The sequence below is a fragment of the Podospora anserina genome, chromosome 1, assembly GCF_000226545.1.
Source record: "Podospora anserina S mat+ genomic DNA chromosome 1, supercontig 1".
In the NCBI taxonomy this organism is placed as follows: Eukaryota; Fungi; Ascomycota; class Sordariomycetes; order Sordariales; family Podosporaceae; genus Podospora; species Podospora anserina.
Genome location: NW_001914859.1, coordinates 2171138 through 2188302, shown reverse-complemented (window position 1 = coordinate 2188302; position 17165 = coordinate 2171138). Strand labels below are relative to the sequence as shown.

At 52.1% G+C, this 17165-nt stretch overlaps 5 protein-coding genes across 5 annotated transcripts in view; 3 read left to right on the top strand and 2 right to left on the bottom strand.

Moving 5' to 3' along the window:
- Positions 1-2922: 2922 nt before the first annotated feature.
- Positions 2923-4037, top strand: PODANS_1_6115 (uncharacterized protein; the record flags this gene model as incomplete). The annotated part of the gene is made up of 3 exons (XM_001912793.1): positions 2923-3137; positions 3193-3532; positions 3888-4037. The coding sequence occupies 3 exons, from the start codon at positions 2923-2925 to the stop codon at positions 4035-4037; spliced, it is 705 nt and encodes a 234-aa protein (XP_001912828.1).
- A 2391-nt stretch (positions 4038-6428) lies between these two features.
- PODANS_1_6110 (uncharacterized protein) lies at positions 6429-7169 on the top strand (the record flags this gene model as incomplete). The annotated part of the gene is made up of 1 exon (XM_001912792.1): positions 6429-7169. The coding sequence occupies one exon, from the start codon at positions 6429-6431 to the stop codon at positions 7167-7169; it is 741 nt and encodes a 246-aa protein (XP_001912827.1).
- Positions 7170-10575: 3406 nt separating this feature from the next.
- On the bottom strand, positions 10576-11514 carry PODANS_1_6100 (uncharacterized protein; the record flags this gene model as incomplete). The annotated part of the gene is made up of 1 exon (XM_001912791.1): positions 10576-11514. One exon carries the CDS (start codon positions 11512-11514, stop codon positions 10576-10578), a length of 939 nt encoding a protein of 312 aa, XP_001912826.1.
- Positions 11515-15211: 3697 nt separating this feature from the next.
- On the top strand, positions 15212-16230 carry PODANS_1_6090 (uncharacterized protein; the record flags this gene model as incomplete). The annotated part of the gene is made up of 3 exons (XM_001912790.1): positions 15212-15294; positions 15361-15558; positions 15615-16230. The coding sequence occupies 3 exons, from the start codon at positions 15212-15214 to the stop codon at positions 16228-16230; spliced, it is 897 nt and encodes a 298-aa protein (XP_001912825.1).
- A 208-nt stretch (positions 16231-16438) lies between these two features.
- The window catches only part of PODANS_1_6080 (uncharacterized protein), a gene marked incomplete at both ends in the record, with an annotated part of 1147 nt that continues 420 nt past the window's right edge, over positions 16439-17165 (bottom strand). Inside the window, one exon of the mRNA XM_001912789.1 lies at positions 16439-17095. Coding sequence (XP_001912824.1) covers positions 16439-17095 — 657 coding nt within the window. The remainder of the gene's footprint in view (positions 17096-17165) is intronic.

The window sequence follows — 17165 nt, the reverse complement described above, 5'->3', positions numbered from 1 at the left end:
CGCGCGAGATTGCCAAATTGACCTCGTGACGATGGGTTCAATCTTGTCCCAGCGGCACGAGGCGGATGATCTTCAAGTCCACGAAATGTTTTCTAGTGCTGAATATACTCATATCTTGTGCAATCTGCGTGTCAAATCTCAACCGAAACTGTGAGTGTGGTCTATCACGGTTTTCAGCCCGTCAGGGTACCTCGGTGAAGCACGGAGAGCATCATAATCTTAAAACACGCGACATACACAAGATGCCCGAATTCAATGCCACAAATAACCATCGCCGGAATCTCCGGGTAGCTCTATAGAAATGACGTGCCGTTAGATCATGGGGCTGAAGATGTACAGTGTGAGGTCGATTTATCATTGGCCATGATGCCCATCTCCCGGTGTCGTCAATGAACAGCACGTGAAACATTCACCATTCTGTGGCTGTCTGTGTCTCCTCCAACTTGACCACAGGAACAAGATATGACCCCTGCGAATGTCAACGGTCATCAGGCATCCAACACGGTATCAATCACTTGGTGCGCAAACTCTGCGGCATGATATTATCGGGGCCTTAGTATCACAAGAAACAGTAACGGCACTGCGAGCACGATCAAATGACAATATGGAGAATGTTAGACATTTCCGTGACAAGAGCAGATCCATATATACATGTATTGATCCTCCAGTTCCCTAGTCGAGATAATAGCTGACATGGACGAGATATTGAAACCAAATCAGAATCATGACCACCCTTCCCAACCATCCCTCGAACGACTCTTTGTCGACGGCGGCGTTGACAGCCCTTTTCCTTCTCCATGAGCTCGTTTCAATGATCAACAGAGCTGCACAGCCATTTGCATCCTTGACTCTGGTTGTCTGGACTAGGGTCAGCAATCGAACCATAGGTAACTTGCTGGGGAATGAGAAAACTTACCGGCACCATCATATCACCGTGTTTCATCTCCACCTCAAGAATATCTTTGTGATTATTCTTCCCACCGCTTCTGGTGAAACCATTGGTCTCGAAACCCTTGTTTCGCTTAGGGCGAAATCTCATCGTGCACTGTGACCCAAGTGATGGAGCGGCGACGACAGGCCCAGGTTATACTGTACAATGATCAATTAGTATTCCATGATGAGGCGCAAGGTATAGTGACATACATTGATCTTATCGTGCTCCATGTAGCCCGAGGGCAAATACCTTGAGATGACCGTTTCGTGGAGGTCGAAACCGAAGCCGGCAAGACGTCTGCATGCATGATGGCATTGAGGGCAGACAAATCCCCCGCGAAGACCCAACTCTGTTCCATGATGCTGAGAGTTGACGGTGGGCAACTCTGGCATCAGTGAGGGAATGAACCCGGTGAAGGGTCGACGAGAGAGTTCAAGTTGACCGCTGCCTCTTGGAGGGGTGTCGAAAAACCCAACCGACTTTGTAATGGGCGCCCGCCCCCCCAGAATGATGCCGGAGAAGAGCCTTCCCCCCAGGATAAAGTTGGAAGACAGCCCAACCCCATCACGTTTGAGGTTGAGTGCCCCGAGGGGACGGCATGTTTGAGTTTGAGTGCGCGGGGGGCGGGCACGAATTTGAGGTCGAAGACCCTTATGTTGAGGAGCGTCCGAGGCACCTCCCGCGGAGGGCGTAGATGTCTTGGATGTTTGTGTTTGGAAGAAGATGAGAAGAAGAGAAGAAGAGAAGAGAGAGAAGATATAAGAGGGGAGTTTTCTTGCCCCACAGAAAGGTAGGCAGAGTTTTCTCTGTTGCCCCGTGTCATAGGATCGGAGCCTAGACCCGCTCAGCTGCCCCTCGCACCAGAAACGGGGAAGGAGGACGACAACATTCCCCCACCCAGCCGCTCTCTTGTTCCCTGATTCCTGCCTTTCCAGGCTCTAAGAGCCCCGGTCACAAAGGTCACAATGCTGAATGATGGATTCCGTGGGATACCGGCATGTTCCAACTGCTACTAGCTATTACTTACTTGATTTCCAGGTTGTTTGGTGGCCCATCACACATGATCGATTCTGTTCATACCAAACTAGGTAGCATTGGGAAGCATAACAATAGGAGGCTTGCTTGCCTGACATTCAGATTGTTCAAGAGGGTAAGCGGTAGAAATGTTGGGTCAATGAGGACAGGCCAAGTATCTAGGTACCCAGGCTGGGTAGGAGCTGGGATGTAGGTGCTGAGCATCGATGGAAAGCGGAATCACACTGGGGTAGGCTATTCTTTCCACCTGGACATTGTCACATGGGTGCCTTCACCTGCAGGCGAACTGGAGCAGCACATCAGACAACAAAGATGACGTTGGTTGTTGAACTGTGGTATCACGTTGAATGTGGTTGAGAAAGTGAGGGATGGAGCCGCTGAGATAACACCTGCGAATTTGATTCAGAGGATATGCCTGTTTAAGGTAGGTAGCCAGAAACATGTCCACAAATTCAAGATATACAAGTGAAATCGAAATGCTTGGACTAGATATATGGCACAGTCTATTATTCATGTTTCATTGCTTGGGGTCGGAACAGCTGGTGAAGTGTAGCGTGGTGGCATGAACACCAGGTATCCAGTCTTTACTGAATCAAAGGAAGACTTTCATCGCCAAGAATCAACGCAGCCAATATTACCTCACCTTGAAACAGTCAATATCAGAAACTGGGAATCTAAGGTTTTTTGAATTATTCCACTGAAGTTCCTTGTTCTTTCCGGTTCAGAGATCTGAACCGGAATAAGCGGGTTTTTGGGTAGGTTGGAGTAACAGAAGTAAAAGGAAAGAACAATAGCAATGAAGGAAAAAACAGGACTGGAAGGAGCAGAAGCCACCTCAGCATAGGCTCCAAGATGATCACCACCAAGCAGCTTTAATTTGGCCCTTGTTTCTCCCTACAAAGACAAAACAACAAAGTGCTTCATTCTATCAGCAGCACCAAGAACAAGCAAAAATGAAGATCATCATCGTCAACTCGACTGGCCTGGTGGGAGACGCCATTGCTTTCCAGTGCCTAGCAAGCAGAGACATCCAAGATGTCTACATACTGTCCCCGGCAGCGATGCCACATGAGTATTCTGCCAAGGCCCGGCACCTGGCCCACCAGGACTTCATGTCGTACGAGCCGGAGCTGATCGAGAAGCTCGCGGGCGCTCAAGCCTGCATCTGGTATGGCCTGCCTCCTGGAAACCTTCTCGAACCCAGCGCTGACTTCTTGAAATAGGGCGTTGCCGCCGCAACCCTGTGTTGACGAGCGTCCGAGGCCCTCCGAGAGGCGTCGATCTATCAGCGACGCCTGGTTCAACTGGGACTCTCTTGCCGGTGAGGTCGAAGCCCTCACTGTTTCGGATGACCGTTTCGTGGAGGTTGAAACCGAGGCCGGCAAGAGAGTTCAAGTTGACCGCTGCCTCGGAGGTGTCAAGGCGTTCCTCGACCAGGTGATCCGACACCTGCCCCCGGCGAGCGAGCGGCCGTTCCGGTTTGCCTTGGTGAACTGGGCGGCCAACAGCTGGGACGAGGAAGAGACCGAAGAGGCCATGGAGCTGTTGTCCGAGCGGCTTGTGGTACGTTATGTTTTGTTTTGTTCTTTCAAGAGATTTTTCTGTTTGTTACCGGGGGTCTAGTCAGTCTATGGCTTCATGCCTAGGTACAGTATGATTCTGTTGAGACATTCGGTTGGTAAGGTAGGGAGAGTTTGGATAGAAATTGGCTGGTTGGTTTACAGGGATTGATTTCTTGCTTCAAGTTCAAGGTTGGCAGCCAGACTCATTGTTTCATCAATAAAGGGGTTTTCCTCCAGTTTTGCCTTTTTGTGTATATACTGTTTTCAAATGCTGGATTGTTTGTGCACCCGTTTCTTGCGTTCTTGTTACATTTATCGATAACTGATGGTGAATGCTTACTGACTCTTGGTTATAGAACGCCAACATCAAAATTTCTGTTTTCCGGCCCGGCATGTTCGTTCCTGCACGCCCAGAGGCGAATGTCAACCCGCCTGTGGGCGAAGCCATCTTCGCCAGCCAGCTCGCGGATGCGGTGATCGAGGATATCCTCGACACCAAGAGATAAGGTAGGCACTGTCCCATTCAGCCGCGGCGATCAACAGGGGTTCTCGGGAACGCAACCGAGGCATCTCGTCGATCACTTGTCGCTTTGAGCTCACCGGGTACACAGAGTCACTAACTTCTCCTATTGATAATGATAGCACAAGTATGGCCGAGACATTGAAGCGGCTGTTTATCCTTGGTATCTGTGGAGAGAGACTGGGGGCTGACTGGCTGCATGATGTGCCGCAGCTGATGGCTGACCGGGCAGAAAGGTCCGATGCCCGAATCTTTAGAACGGATTGCTGCAGTGAGGTATTCTTCGCAGATCAACTTCGTTCAGTGTCGAAGTGTGCTTCCCTCCTTCGCCTTCACCCCGACCACCACTCACACCTGGCATTCAGCCGTTAGCTTCGGGAATCATTTACAACATCGCCGAGCGACTCCACAATGGCTGAACTCGATCACTGGGCTCAAGCTGCGGTTGTTTGTGATCCGGGGAAATTGAAGATCAACCCGGTTGACTTAATCCGAGCAGCCCTAGTTACTGCGACCTTGGGAAATCGTTAGTGTACCTACCTACCTTGATTGAAGATAAAAGTCATTTACAAGCATATATCTGCTAATGGGACCACGGAAGCTCCCGGTATGGAACCCCTTCCAAGCATCTCCTATACATACCTACCTCAAGGTACCTACCTACATACCAAACACGATGGACAACCTTTTTGAAACCGGACTCATTACCAAGGTAGCAAACGTGCGGCTTTCGATCCTCAGACTTGAATTGTGCTCCACTGTAGCATTCCCGGGATCGGGGATTTGGGTCGGCTCTCTGTGGTTTCAGGTTTGAGATTACACTATTCTGAATCGGAGCTGAATTCCCAGATCTTCGGGTTTAGGGTGGCAGACATGCTTCCAGTGTTCGAGCGGCCAATGGTTGAGGCCGACCAAGACAAACACACCGTCTCATCTCCAGGCACGTCTTAAATACGACATGTACATAAGCAGCAAGTGAAAGAAGCTACTGTGACTATCGCGCCAATTGCTGCGACAAGATGGGATCGGACCCAGGCTGTTGGGCCACCAATGAACGAAAGGGATCTGCAAACCCCGATATTCTTCGGAACCATCATTTTACCAACATGTCAGCTCTGGCAAGGTGCGTCGCTGCCGGGGACTAACCGAACCCATCGACATCTCGGGCCGACAGGCCGTATCACAGCCCTCCTGTTGGCTCAATTGCAGCTGGGCATCGGCAGAAGCGAGCTGAATACAGAAAAAAGAAGCGCGTTGCCTCCATCCAAGACTCGAGGGTCATCATCTTTTGTCAGATTATCGGTCCCAAGCTCGCATTTTGTGCCTTCTGCTCTGAGAGTCTGGGACAACGCACACAGACGCCATGGCATGCTGGGGGGTTTCTCTACCTTCCCTGTTGAGCACCCTAGACCTCCTTAGCTCCTCACTGTTGGCCCAAAATCCAATCGCAAGTGTTGGAAGGGTCTTCCGGCGGCAAGGCTAGCCAGTTGGTTATGGGGCTTCGTCCAAACTGTCGGGACCATGAGTGCTGCCCGGCGCCTGTCCGGTTTGGTCCATTCTTGCGCAGTCCCCTTCAGCCAAGCTCGACTTAGGAATCTTGTGAATACGCCAAGGACGGGCTGTCGAGCAATGGTCTCGCGGCACGGTTAGGGCTGCCGCCGGCAACTCATCCAGACACCCTCACTATTCCCTCGGCCAATAAATATGTCGTCTCTTTCGTCTTACCAACTGAGGTGGCTTGTCCTTTACTCAATTTTGCCCGCTACCCTATCCGCCGATCCCCAGGCCCAGTGGGCCACCTTTCACTCTATCACTCTCTCCCTGTCTCATGATCTCAGTTACCTCCACAAAGCATCCAAGAGACAGACGGGATCACAGCCAACGTGGGTTGCACAATCCAGGCACACACCACACACAGGTAGCGCTTGGACCCCCAACTTACATCGCCCTGCAGTGACATCTGGAGTGGTCTGGGTGACTGGGTCTGCAACAGAACCCCAGCCTGGGGTACCTCTGTCCCAGCGTCCCCTCGTACATCTCGGTACCTACGTGGGAATCTCACCTGGCCAGCACCAATTAATGTTCACCTGGAGAGCCGGCTGTCTGCTGCTGACATCCCATCCCGTGTGCATGTCTCGGAGACAGTGTTCCTGATAAGAGGCACCGCCGTCCCGTCTTTCCTTCTTCTGTTTCACACACACCTTTGACTTCAAGACTCGAGTGTTAAACATTCGCCGACCTGGCTGCTAGGTTGTGGACTGCATCTGTCGCTCTCTCCTGTGTTGACTGGTACACATCACAATCCGGTTAAACAACGACAGTTTTCTCCGCCATAAAGTCTGATCAGATCCCCTCCTACTTGTCTTTCACTTCGGACATGGCCAGTTCTATCATGCCCGCTCTCGAGATCACATCCCCTCTGGACGACGAGGCTCCCATCACCAGCCAGGTTTCCTGCCAGCACCACACTATGCAACCCCTCGAGTGGCACTACGTCCCCGCCGACAGCAACCAAGGCAACAGCTTGATCGTCGCCATATGGCCCACCGACACCTGCTATCAAGGCCTCCAAACCATGTCCCTACCCAACACAATGCCCACCACGAGTCGCCCCCACCGCAGTCGGCAACTCCAAGAGTCGCAGCTCATGACTACAGCCCTTATCCACGTCCCGCACTGCTATCTCAACGTCACCAGCCACACCCCCGCCTCCCACCACGCCCCCGGCCTCGTCGAGCGAATCGGCCTGCCACGGTCTCTGGTCCAAGGATTCCTCTCCACCATCGCCCTCCCCTCCTCCACAGCCGACGTCGTCGGTCTCAACCACCACCACCACCACGCTGCCGCCGACTTTGAGCTCGTGACAAGCGCCGTCCCCCACATTGACGACCAAGACGACTGGGTCTTTTCTCGCTGCCTGCTGGCCGACTTTACCGGCTTTGGCGAGGAGGCGGCGGCTACGTTGTCCCGCCAAGGACGGTTGTGCTGTTGGATCAGTGTTGTCTTGGATGGCAGCTCAGGGGTGTGGGACCTACACTTTGTGGTGCACAGGGTAGGGGTCTGCGCCCGGAACCCGAGCTTGAGCAGGACAGGGGCTTGTGTTAGGACGGTTCACTGATTAGGAAGACGTGGGGTTTGCGGTTCTTTCTTTTTTAGAAACAAGGTGTCTGTTTTGGATGTTGGTTGAGGTGGTCATGAGGACGGCCAATTGCGACATTGTCCCAGCTTGCGGCTGACACTGGCTAAGCTTGGGACCCTTTTCTTTCCTTTTTTGTTCAGTTTATGTTGGTTCTTCCAAGCAAAAGCGTTATACAATGGATATACATGGGCTGGGCGGGAGGACAAAAGCCTCAAGCATGAAACGGGCGGATGGAGTTTTACTGGCGTGACTTTCTTTTTCTTCTGTCCTTTTTACACTCAAAATTCACTATGGCGACAGGGCGATAATGGTCAGGATGGGCTGGGACGGAAAGATCTGGTGTTTGTTTTCTTGCTTTTCTTTTTCTTACGATTAGGTCAGGGGTTTTGTTAAATCTTCTGTATGTATCTGTCCTATCTTAACTGCCTGGCATGGCATGGTAACGAGGGTGTTGATCTGTCTCAACGAAGCACATTTCCCCCCCACTCAAAGAAAGGTCACTGTAAGATCAAAGCAAATCAACGTATCCGGTCTTTTATGTCGACAATTTTCTCTTTTTGGGGTTCCATGAATCGTTTTCTTTTGTCCCGGGTTGTGTGAGCAGGACATGATCTTGTTGGTATGCAAGCTGCCTACCTGCGTTCAGCATCCGAAGGTGGCCGGTATTTAAGGTACCTTGAGAGGTAGCTGGAGCCGGGATGCCCGTTTAGTAAAGTTAGGCTGGGGGAATTTACGACTACCAGTAGTGACAGGGAGCGGAATGAATGGATAGTTCTGCTGTTTACTACATTGGCGATAGCCTCGCCCCGGGGGACCCCAGCAAGGCAGAGAGATATTCCCATTTCATTTCCGGGAATGTCAGGTTGTTCAAGATTTCGTGACGCCCCAGGGGCGAGAAAAGACAAGAAAGGCTTCAGCTCCCCACAACTGGTGCTGGGTCCAACGGTGAGATGGACTTTGCTCCGTGCCCTGCTCGACACTGCATATATGTACACCAAGAGAATTTTCCTCGTCATACACACTAACTAATAAGCGGAGAGAAAGAATTTACCGCTAAGAAAAGGTCCTGCTTGCGGGGCGGGCTAATAAGAAGGTCTGGAACTATTTGCTCTTTTTTTGTTTTTTTTCCCTTGGTTTGATTTTAGGGGGAGATCAGTGGGTTTAGTGGTCGGAGGGTAAAATACATGGAGGTTTGCCGGGGGTAAATTTGATGAAGATGGTTAGTCCGGTGCGGAAGGATGGATTTTGTAAATCTAGGTCCCATGCCAGCATTGATGTGGCTTTTGGTTTTGAGGATCAAGGATGGAAGCGAAAGCGAGAGGTTGCATGATGCTGTGAAACGGTTGATGACATGGCAGGAGATAAACGAGCATGCTGAAAGTGGGATGTGGCAAAACGGGTAGCGTACCCTTTCTCTGGTTCGTTTTTGGACACCGCTCTTTTGAGGGAGTTTTCTGGTGGGAGGGGGTGGAGAGCATATGCTGTGTGACCTTTGGGCGTTCCATTTCGGCAGGGGGCTGATAGCGAGACCTGTTGTTGTTCATGATGATACCTATTCTTCATCTATGGGGTACACCCAAGATGAGTTGGTCAAGTGTATGGACAGGTCTAGACCTGCTGATCCGATACCTGCAGTTAATTAGCCCAGTAAAAGAGGCATCCTGTCTGCTGAACTTCAAAATTACTCTTTCTTGGGATAAGTTGAAAGCTATCGTTTTCGTCATTTACGGCAAAGATTCAACAAGATTGCATTCAACCAGCAACAACGACAACTCCCACGTCCCGAACGGGACTCCCCATAATTCATGTCCCGTCATGGGGGTTTATGATAGGGGAATGAAGCTCTGTTCTCTTTTCGGCATTAGCTCTGTTCTTCTTATCAGGCCCCGGTTTTACAAGGATGCGATGATTAATCATCAAGATCAACTGTCCATCAGACCACGGGCATAGGATCCCGAAGCTCTTCAATCCCGGATATGAGGATGAGAAGGCAACTGCAAAAGGAATAACCACTATGAATCGGTCTGATAAGCCAACATACATCGCTCTTCGGCACTCGGCAGTGAACTTTGGGACTGGAGGACCATACAAGATCCCCTGTCATTCTTCACCGACTGATCTGGATCACCACCACCACCCACCCTCCCATTCCGTTCTGAGAAAACCCACAACGGGTGACGGGCACAAGGGAGCTTATAATAAGCAAGTAAAGCTTCGAAACCGGTAGTTGGATGTCGATATGTCCTGAAATGGGCAAGGTGAAAGGGGGGGTATGTGGGATTAACGTTTCAAAAACTTGCCCAGGCATGAGATGCACGAGTTGGAACTTGGTCTCTGCTTGAATTGAGCTTTCCTCGGTAAAGGCAAAATGTGAGATATCAATTCTCGTCCTTGCTCTCCCAACGCTCGGCCCGGATTTGTAGGTGGAGAAAGAGAACTGTGCCGCCAGCTAGCCTCGTGGCCGATCCGACTGCCAGATGTGACGGGTGCGCTTGTACCCAGACAACGACAGGGGACAGGGGGGGGATAACGCCGTTCACGTCGACATGGAGAGGGAGAGGTACGGTACCCTTTCTCAGCCTATCGCTTTCAGCCAGGGGGTCTCGGCATCGGTCTGCTGAAGAGAAGACCGAGAATGCATAAAATCGAATCCAACTGATCGATGCGATTGCAACTGGGCGGCATTTGGTGTTGCGCAGGAAGTGTTGTTGGCATTCTGAATTAGGGACAGAAGGCATCAGGCTCCGAGTGTCAGAACGAACGAATCGGGCTCTAGCTTGTTGTTCAGGATACCAGGGTGAATTGGCGATGTGGCTAGCTGCCCCCAAGCCCATGTCCCCAGGCCTGGGGTGGCTCCGGGCACGATTCCACCAATACCACTCGAGATACAAACTGAGTGTTGAATCATTGCCGCCCGAGGGCTCCGAGTGTTCCTGAATAAGCTGAGCTGAAAGCGAGACAAAGTTATTTTCACGCTATTGTTTTCCTCGTGACGGAAGTAGCGGCAAAAGTGAGCTGTGAGCAGTACGATATTCAGGAACTTGGGTCTTGTTGGTGGTTGATGTTTCAGTCTATCTTCAATTTGGAATAGTGAGCTAACGTGTTCCAGAAAAGCAATTTGGAGGCGTAGTGGACGGGTTTCCGAGGTACTGGGCTGCTGTTAGGGCCTTTCGACATTTGTCTGCATACCTAGATGATTGCATAAGCACAGGACATAGAGACAGTGATTGTCAGTGGCAACAACATGCATGATTTGTGCTACGTAAATACCATACGTTCTGTTTGTATCTTGAGCCTCAACCCACCAAAATAAGAGTTGTATCGAAATGATTCCTGCCAAGTCCCACCTAACCATCAGTATGAGCTATTCAAACAAGCCCAAGCATCAGCTACTCCCTGTATGCTTCAACCTCATGTCATGTTCCGACCTCAAACGTTCCACCTCTTCTTTCAGTTTCTGATTACCATCCCCCATTGACTTGAGCACACGGCAGGTGTAGTGAAGCACCTCTGCCTTGCTCATTCTCCTCTGTTTCTTCTTCCCTTTGCCCCCTGTGTTCCTGTTTGCGGGCAATCCAAGACCAGTCCTTTCGTCCAGCAGGGCCCCAATGATGGCCATATGTTCGTCGTCGTCGTCATAGTCTCCATTCACACTTCCGCCAGCTGTTTTGCTGTGGCGGGCTATCACTCGTTCCTCTTCCGGCAAAGCACACAGTGCTTCGAGTAGCTCCTCGAAGCTTTTGTGCAGCCTGGTCCGGTACTCCTTCTCAACCTGATTATGATTTTCCCTGGCACGCTGATCTTCAGCCAACTCTCCTGGTCGTGGTGGAGCTTCGGGGGTGCGTCTAAACCGGCGGGTCGCAGTGCGCAAGCTGGGACCGTTTGACTTCGTTTGCTTGTGCGGTTGTATTGAACTTGAGCTGGCTGGAGAGACTGTCTTGGAGTCTTTGGATCGGGGAGTCGCCTTTGTTTTCGTTGAGGGTGAGGGTAGTTGTCCTTTACCCGAGGCTTTTGTTGTCTTCCGCAGGTTCAAACTCGCAGGTCTGCCATTATGCTGTCGGTGCTGTGTCGGTGCTGGTTCGAGTTCGGGTGGGATCGTGGAAGAAGAAAGCGACCTGTCATGCGACCCTTGGTCTAGAGGTAATGTGGTATCGGACATCATGCACACAGCAAAATATGACGCCGGCATCTCCCGAGCAGAGTGTGGTGCGTCAAAGGGAGCCGAAACTATGGGTGAATCGGGCTGGCTCAACGAGACTCCATATGTGTGGTTTATCGGGAAAGACTGATACGTCCAATGATCGTTGGCTGGGCTCAAAATCATCGGCGAAGTTTGAATACTGCTGGTTGAGCTGAGGGTGCAGGCAATGTCGCCGTAAGGTACTGACGGGCTTATTGGGCTGTTCGAAACCCACTGGCCTTCTAGAGTCGAGGAGCTCTGGTCGAAGGAAGTTTCCAAGTGCAAGTAGGTAGGACTTGGAATTCTGGCATCTGCCACGGGCTGATGATATGATGAGAGGTCGGTGGGATTAGTGATGCTGTGGTGAAGATTGGGGTCATGGTAGCCGAGATGGTTGCTCGAGTTCTCGTCATATGTCCATCCATGACTGCGCGTATCTGATCGATGTTGGAGGTCTGATGGCAGCCCTTGCCCGAAATGTTCCCCAGGGAGCTGAAACTGATGTCAAGATAGGGACAGGCGTATCTGCTCTCAAGCTTGGTACACGGGGAATAGGGACAACAAAAGGGACGGATCAAGAGTGAAGGGAAAGGTGGTAGAGGAAAGGGGACTCGGGACGTTGCCCACCTGGTTTGTATTATTCTGAATCCACCCCGAAGTTTGCTCCATTCTCACTGTGTTGGTCTGCTGTGTGTGTAGATGATAGATCCAAGATAGGCACCGATAGGCACTGAAATGATGTTAGTTTGGGTGTCAGCCAGGTAACAGAGGGTATGTTCGAAGATAAGAGGGCTTTCCTGGTAGAGGAGACCGTCTTGGGCTTACCCGAACTGAGAGCCAGGGCTAATAATGCGGAGGGTAACCGAATGGGAAGCGGGCAGGGACCCGCTGTGTTGTAGGCTGCGCGGTGAGCTCGTCCGTGTCTTGGTGACTGAACTGGTTGCTACCCCCGCCCGAGACTCCCCTTTCAGTGACTCTGCCTGGTAAGCTGTCTCTGAGACACCCCGGGGGGTCACTGGGCACGGTTTCTCTGCCTCCCCTCTTGGGTTTCATGCCAAGTTTGACGCAGCTGTGTCAATTTCCCAAATAATGTGGTCGGAGAGGTCGCAACGTGTTGTAGGGGGACGCCAATATGCAGTAATCAGCAGAGCCGACGCTCATGGACTGTTCCAGCCACAGGCCTAGGACAGTGGTTGGACGGGTTATACGCTTGCCGAGGTGCGAAGTCTGGTGAAGAGGAGCGGAGGTGGTGAGGCTGCTTGGCTTTTGGGTACCGAATCCGCAATCGCGCGCAGTGCCTCAGTTCCCCGGCGCCACCTTGCTCAAGTGTGGCCGATCCTGGGCCCTTGTATTCCGCAGTTGACTGGGGTGCGAAGCTTGGTGATGTATACCTAACTGGAGTGTTGACGCCAGACTCGTGGTGTCAGTTCCAGGGGACGGCCGCTTTTAGCTTCGTGGGCCACGGCGGGCTCAAGAGAGCTGTCAGTGACAGAAAAGAGATATTTGCCAAAAGAAGCATGCAAGTATTAGGTATCAGAATGCACATCGAACGTGGCAGAGCGACAAAAAGCATTGAGATGTCTGGGACCCTAGTTTGACAGTTTGGTCGATCGACAGCGCAGTGCTCCGAGTCCCCGAAGCGACCTACCAAAGGGACACAGGGACGCAATGTTCGAAGGGCTCAGGGCAGGACGGAGCATGCCCTCTAGGTCCTTGTAACAATCCTAGACCCATGTCGTTATATGGTTTATCGGCCGTCGCGATAACCTCATCACCACCAGCACACATACTCACCTTTTCTTCCCCCTCTCCTCGGGCCGCTCGCGATTTGTCGTGGCTCGGCTGACAGGCAGCGTTCGTGTCCCAAGGGAGACCATTCGCTCGGTTATCTCTAGGCCATTTATTGCCTGCATCGTGACAGGCTCAGAGGGAGACCGGCGAACGACAGAGCCAACACCTATCTGCCCTCCTCGTTCTCACCTGTCAAAGCTCTCCCTGGACCAGTGAAATGGACCAACAGCGGGGCCAGGGACCCGCTAGCATAGTACCGGATTAAATCCCGCCAATAGTTCAGGCATCTTTTGTGGGGGGGATGACCCAGAGAAGCCCCCCCGGTATCATTCCCGGTTGCTTCATCCAACTTGGTGCTTGGCCACATCCACATCCACGGCCAGCTTCTTGGGTTTTCCTCACTCCCGTCGCGGGCCGCCCATTTACGCTATTGCTAGTTGATTTCGGCGAAGTTCCACTTACGTGGTTGAATTCCCACAGCTGCTCCGTTGCGAGCCTCGGAATGGCACGCTGCTGCATGACGGTGGCCAGCCATTTCTTATTCGTTGGGGATCAGCAGCACCAGGGATCCCATGCAAGCCACCAGCACGCAACAAATACTGGGCCGCTCTGAGGTGTCTCCAGCAGTGCAGTCCGGACCTCTGATGGAACCTCACTGCTCAACTTTTTATGACTGCTCACATGTGCTACAAAGGCAAGGACAGCGACATGTTGATGCCTTGGAAGAAGCGTCCCACAAGTGAACTGAGCACGTATCTTCCCAGAGACACCAGGTCCCCAGCTCAGTCAGGTATTGGGGGTCAGGAACCTCGGTCTCGTTTTGTCATATCCCCGAGGCACGGCCCGCCCACCTGCAATACCACACCCAAAAGGTATCGAGAGAAGGCGTGTAAGAGGGACAGGTAACCAGCATACCCCCACGAATGAATTGGGGTGCTCACGGCAGTTGCAGGGACACATCAACAAAGCTCCATTACCTACTTACACTGGTGTTCATTCCACTTCTGAATTCCGCATCTCTGCCTTTGGCATGCTGCCCGTTGCTGGACGAAACCTTCACCTTGTGAAAGAACACCACACCAGTCATCCGCGATGACTGTCGTTATTTGTCAGCGGGCTTAGAGATTGGCTCGAAGCCGACCTCTCGTGAGCCTTGACTTCAGACTCGTTCCGAGGACATACAGCTTGGTGGCCGAAGAGTGTACATGCTTGTCATGCACCTGCGATCCCGAGTTCACTATTATTCTGGCTTACGACGGAGTTGCTCATCAAGACCACAGCCGTTGCTTGGAGTGGTCTGATTGTTTGAAAAGCTAACCATGCTGCGCCTTGATGTGATTTCCTATGACCTCGCCGCTGCATGTCTTAGAAAATATATATAAGATCTGCGGAGAAGCTATGCAGGTCGACTTCTTGACAGGTTTGATGTTTGACAGCTCCGCGGATGCGAGACCTTTTATCTTACAGCACTGGGCGTCAAAGATTGTGGTTGAGAGGTTCTAGAAGCGGTCTATCTTTTTTTCATGTTTTCTTTTGCTGCACTTAGAACCTCATAGCCGAGAGGTCAGAATGCAGGCTAAACAAGGGGGTAAAGTGGCAAACACCGAGGAATTGGTCCACAGGCCTGCAACGTCGTCCAGGGTTCAAAGAGCTTAAATCAACCTCTTTGCTAGATAAGTTCGAGTTTCGGGTTGAATATGATAATGCATGAATAAAAAGGTTTGCTTACAGTGTGGTAATGGCTGTCAAGGGTTTTGGCGAGATGGGGGACCGAACTCCAGAGCAAGCATCTGGTAAGAAAGCGGGGTAACTGGTCAAAAACTGGCTATATTGTGACGGTTTAAACCACAGTGGTAACGTAGCAGACCAGTTGCTCTTTCTTCTTTATCTTTGATCACCGAAGCAGTTCGTGGAGTGAAGTGAACATCCGGCATATGCAGAGTAAGCCCGAGAAGACGTGCAGACAACCAGCAGCCTCACCCCTGACGGATCTGCCTCCGTCATCCAGGTCCCCGGTGAGGGATTCACACAGGGATCATCACATTCCACCATGGGCCACCACATCCGCACAACGATCAACCACTACGATGATCCAGAGGATGGCACCCCCCCAACACCGGTATACGTGGGAAGGTATCTCATGCCCCCCTTCTGTCACCGCTCCCTCTCGTCTCACTCACCAACACCCCCCTTTTCCAGTACCCAAGTCAACAACTCCCGCCCCATGATTGCCATTCCCGTGACAGTCACCGATATCACCGGTCACGAATCGACATTCACCCTTGACACCCACGGCTTCCAATACCACACCAAACCCACCTCCTTTTCGGCCTTCCACGACGAACAGCAGATAGCACACGACTACTACAGGGAGTGTGAGCGCCTCATCCGAGACCTGTCCGTCACGCATCCTTACCCGCACCAATGACCATGTTGCTAAACCCCCACCCAAGCACGAACGCCTCCAACGTTCTAGCCTTCGACCACAAGGTTCGGCGCGGTCCCTCCCACTGGCACAGCATCAAAGAGAACAACGCCGCCTGCCGAGGCCCCTTGCATAGAGCCCATGTCGACCAATCCTACGACGGGGCGGTCCTCAGGCTGAGGGAGCAGTTCCCCAACGAAACTGACTTTACGGCAGTCAGCCAGAAGCGATGGCAGATCATCAATGTAACCCACCCCCCTTTCCCTCCCGGAAAACACCCACTCAACCTACCTAACAACCACCCCCAGATCTGGCGTCCCCTCTCCCCCATCCTGAGAGACCCCCTAGCCCTCTGCTCTGCCCCCTCAGTCCCCGACACCGACCTCCTCCCCGCCTCCATCATCTACCTCAAGACCGGTAAACGCAACGAGTCCTGGACCGTCAAGAAGCCCAAGCCTTCCAGCAGTCACAAGTGGTACTACAAACACCACCAGCAGCCCACAGAAGTAATCCTCATCAAGTGTTTCGACAGTGATCTAACCTGTCCAGCTCGAAGAGTGCCGCACTGTGCGGTTGAAGATCCAGAGCACATAACCGCAGCAGACAGAGAAAGCGTGGAGGTGAGGTGCTTGGTGTTTTACTGACGATAACCACCGCCAAAATGTAGGGATGGAATGAAGGCTCTCAAACAAAGTTGGTATCATTTCAGCCCCCCTGCCCCTATATCCCACTACCCATACTGGTGAAGAAGTACAATTCGAATAAATCTACAGTGAAAAATTGTAGAGATCTCCCAGCAAAGGAGGATGTAATGATACGCGCTTTTGTGTCCTCAAACAACCGCAGCCAGAACTAACTGACGCGGTGGGCATCATAAACAATCTCTGCACCCCTCCTACACCCGCTCCCCACCCACAACCCAGTGTTGACATCTGCATACCGCTCATCGCCCGTCTCCAGCTCGATGACCACACGGAACAAATACCGGTGAGCAGCCACATTGTCGGCCGCCACCGGGTCCTGCAGCCGTTCCATGACATCCCGATCCCCCGTCCACCAGCCCTTGACCTTGCATGTAATCAAGGCAGGTTGTTCGTCATTAGTTTGTAAAAGATAGCTCGCATCAATCCTCGTAGCCATGTCCTTGACCATAGTCTGCTTGTCCTGGCCGCCAGGCAGCAGGATGCCCTTACCAAACCTCCCAGCCCACTGACCGCCAACGCACGAAATCCAGCTTTCCCGGCCAAAGTTGGCAGTGCCGATGCTGAGCTTTGGCTTGACCCGGATACTCATCCGGAAGTCAAGTGTCAAGGACGGGGTAGGCAGCGCCAGTGAGCTGGCGACATCATCCTCGTCAAATTGGTGACGGAGGTTGTTCGCGGGGATCTTCTCCTTCAGCACGCTCTGGTAGCCGGGGCACACCATCAGATGCTCCCGCTGCCTGGAGGTGTTCTTCGCCCGGACCTGGTTGCAATGTAAAACAGCGCCCCAACCTGCACTTGTCATCATCCTTGGCTTTAAACTCGGCAAAGGCAGCGTGAACTTCCGCGGAAGGGTATCTAGGGAAGATTGGATTTTT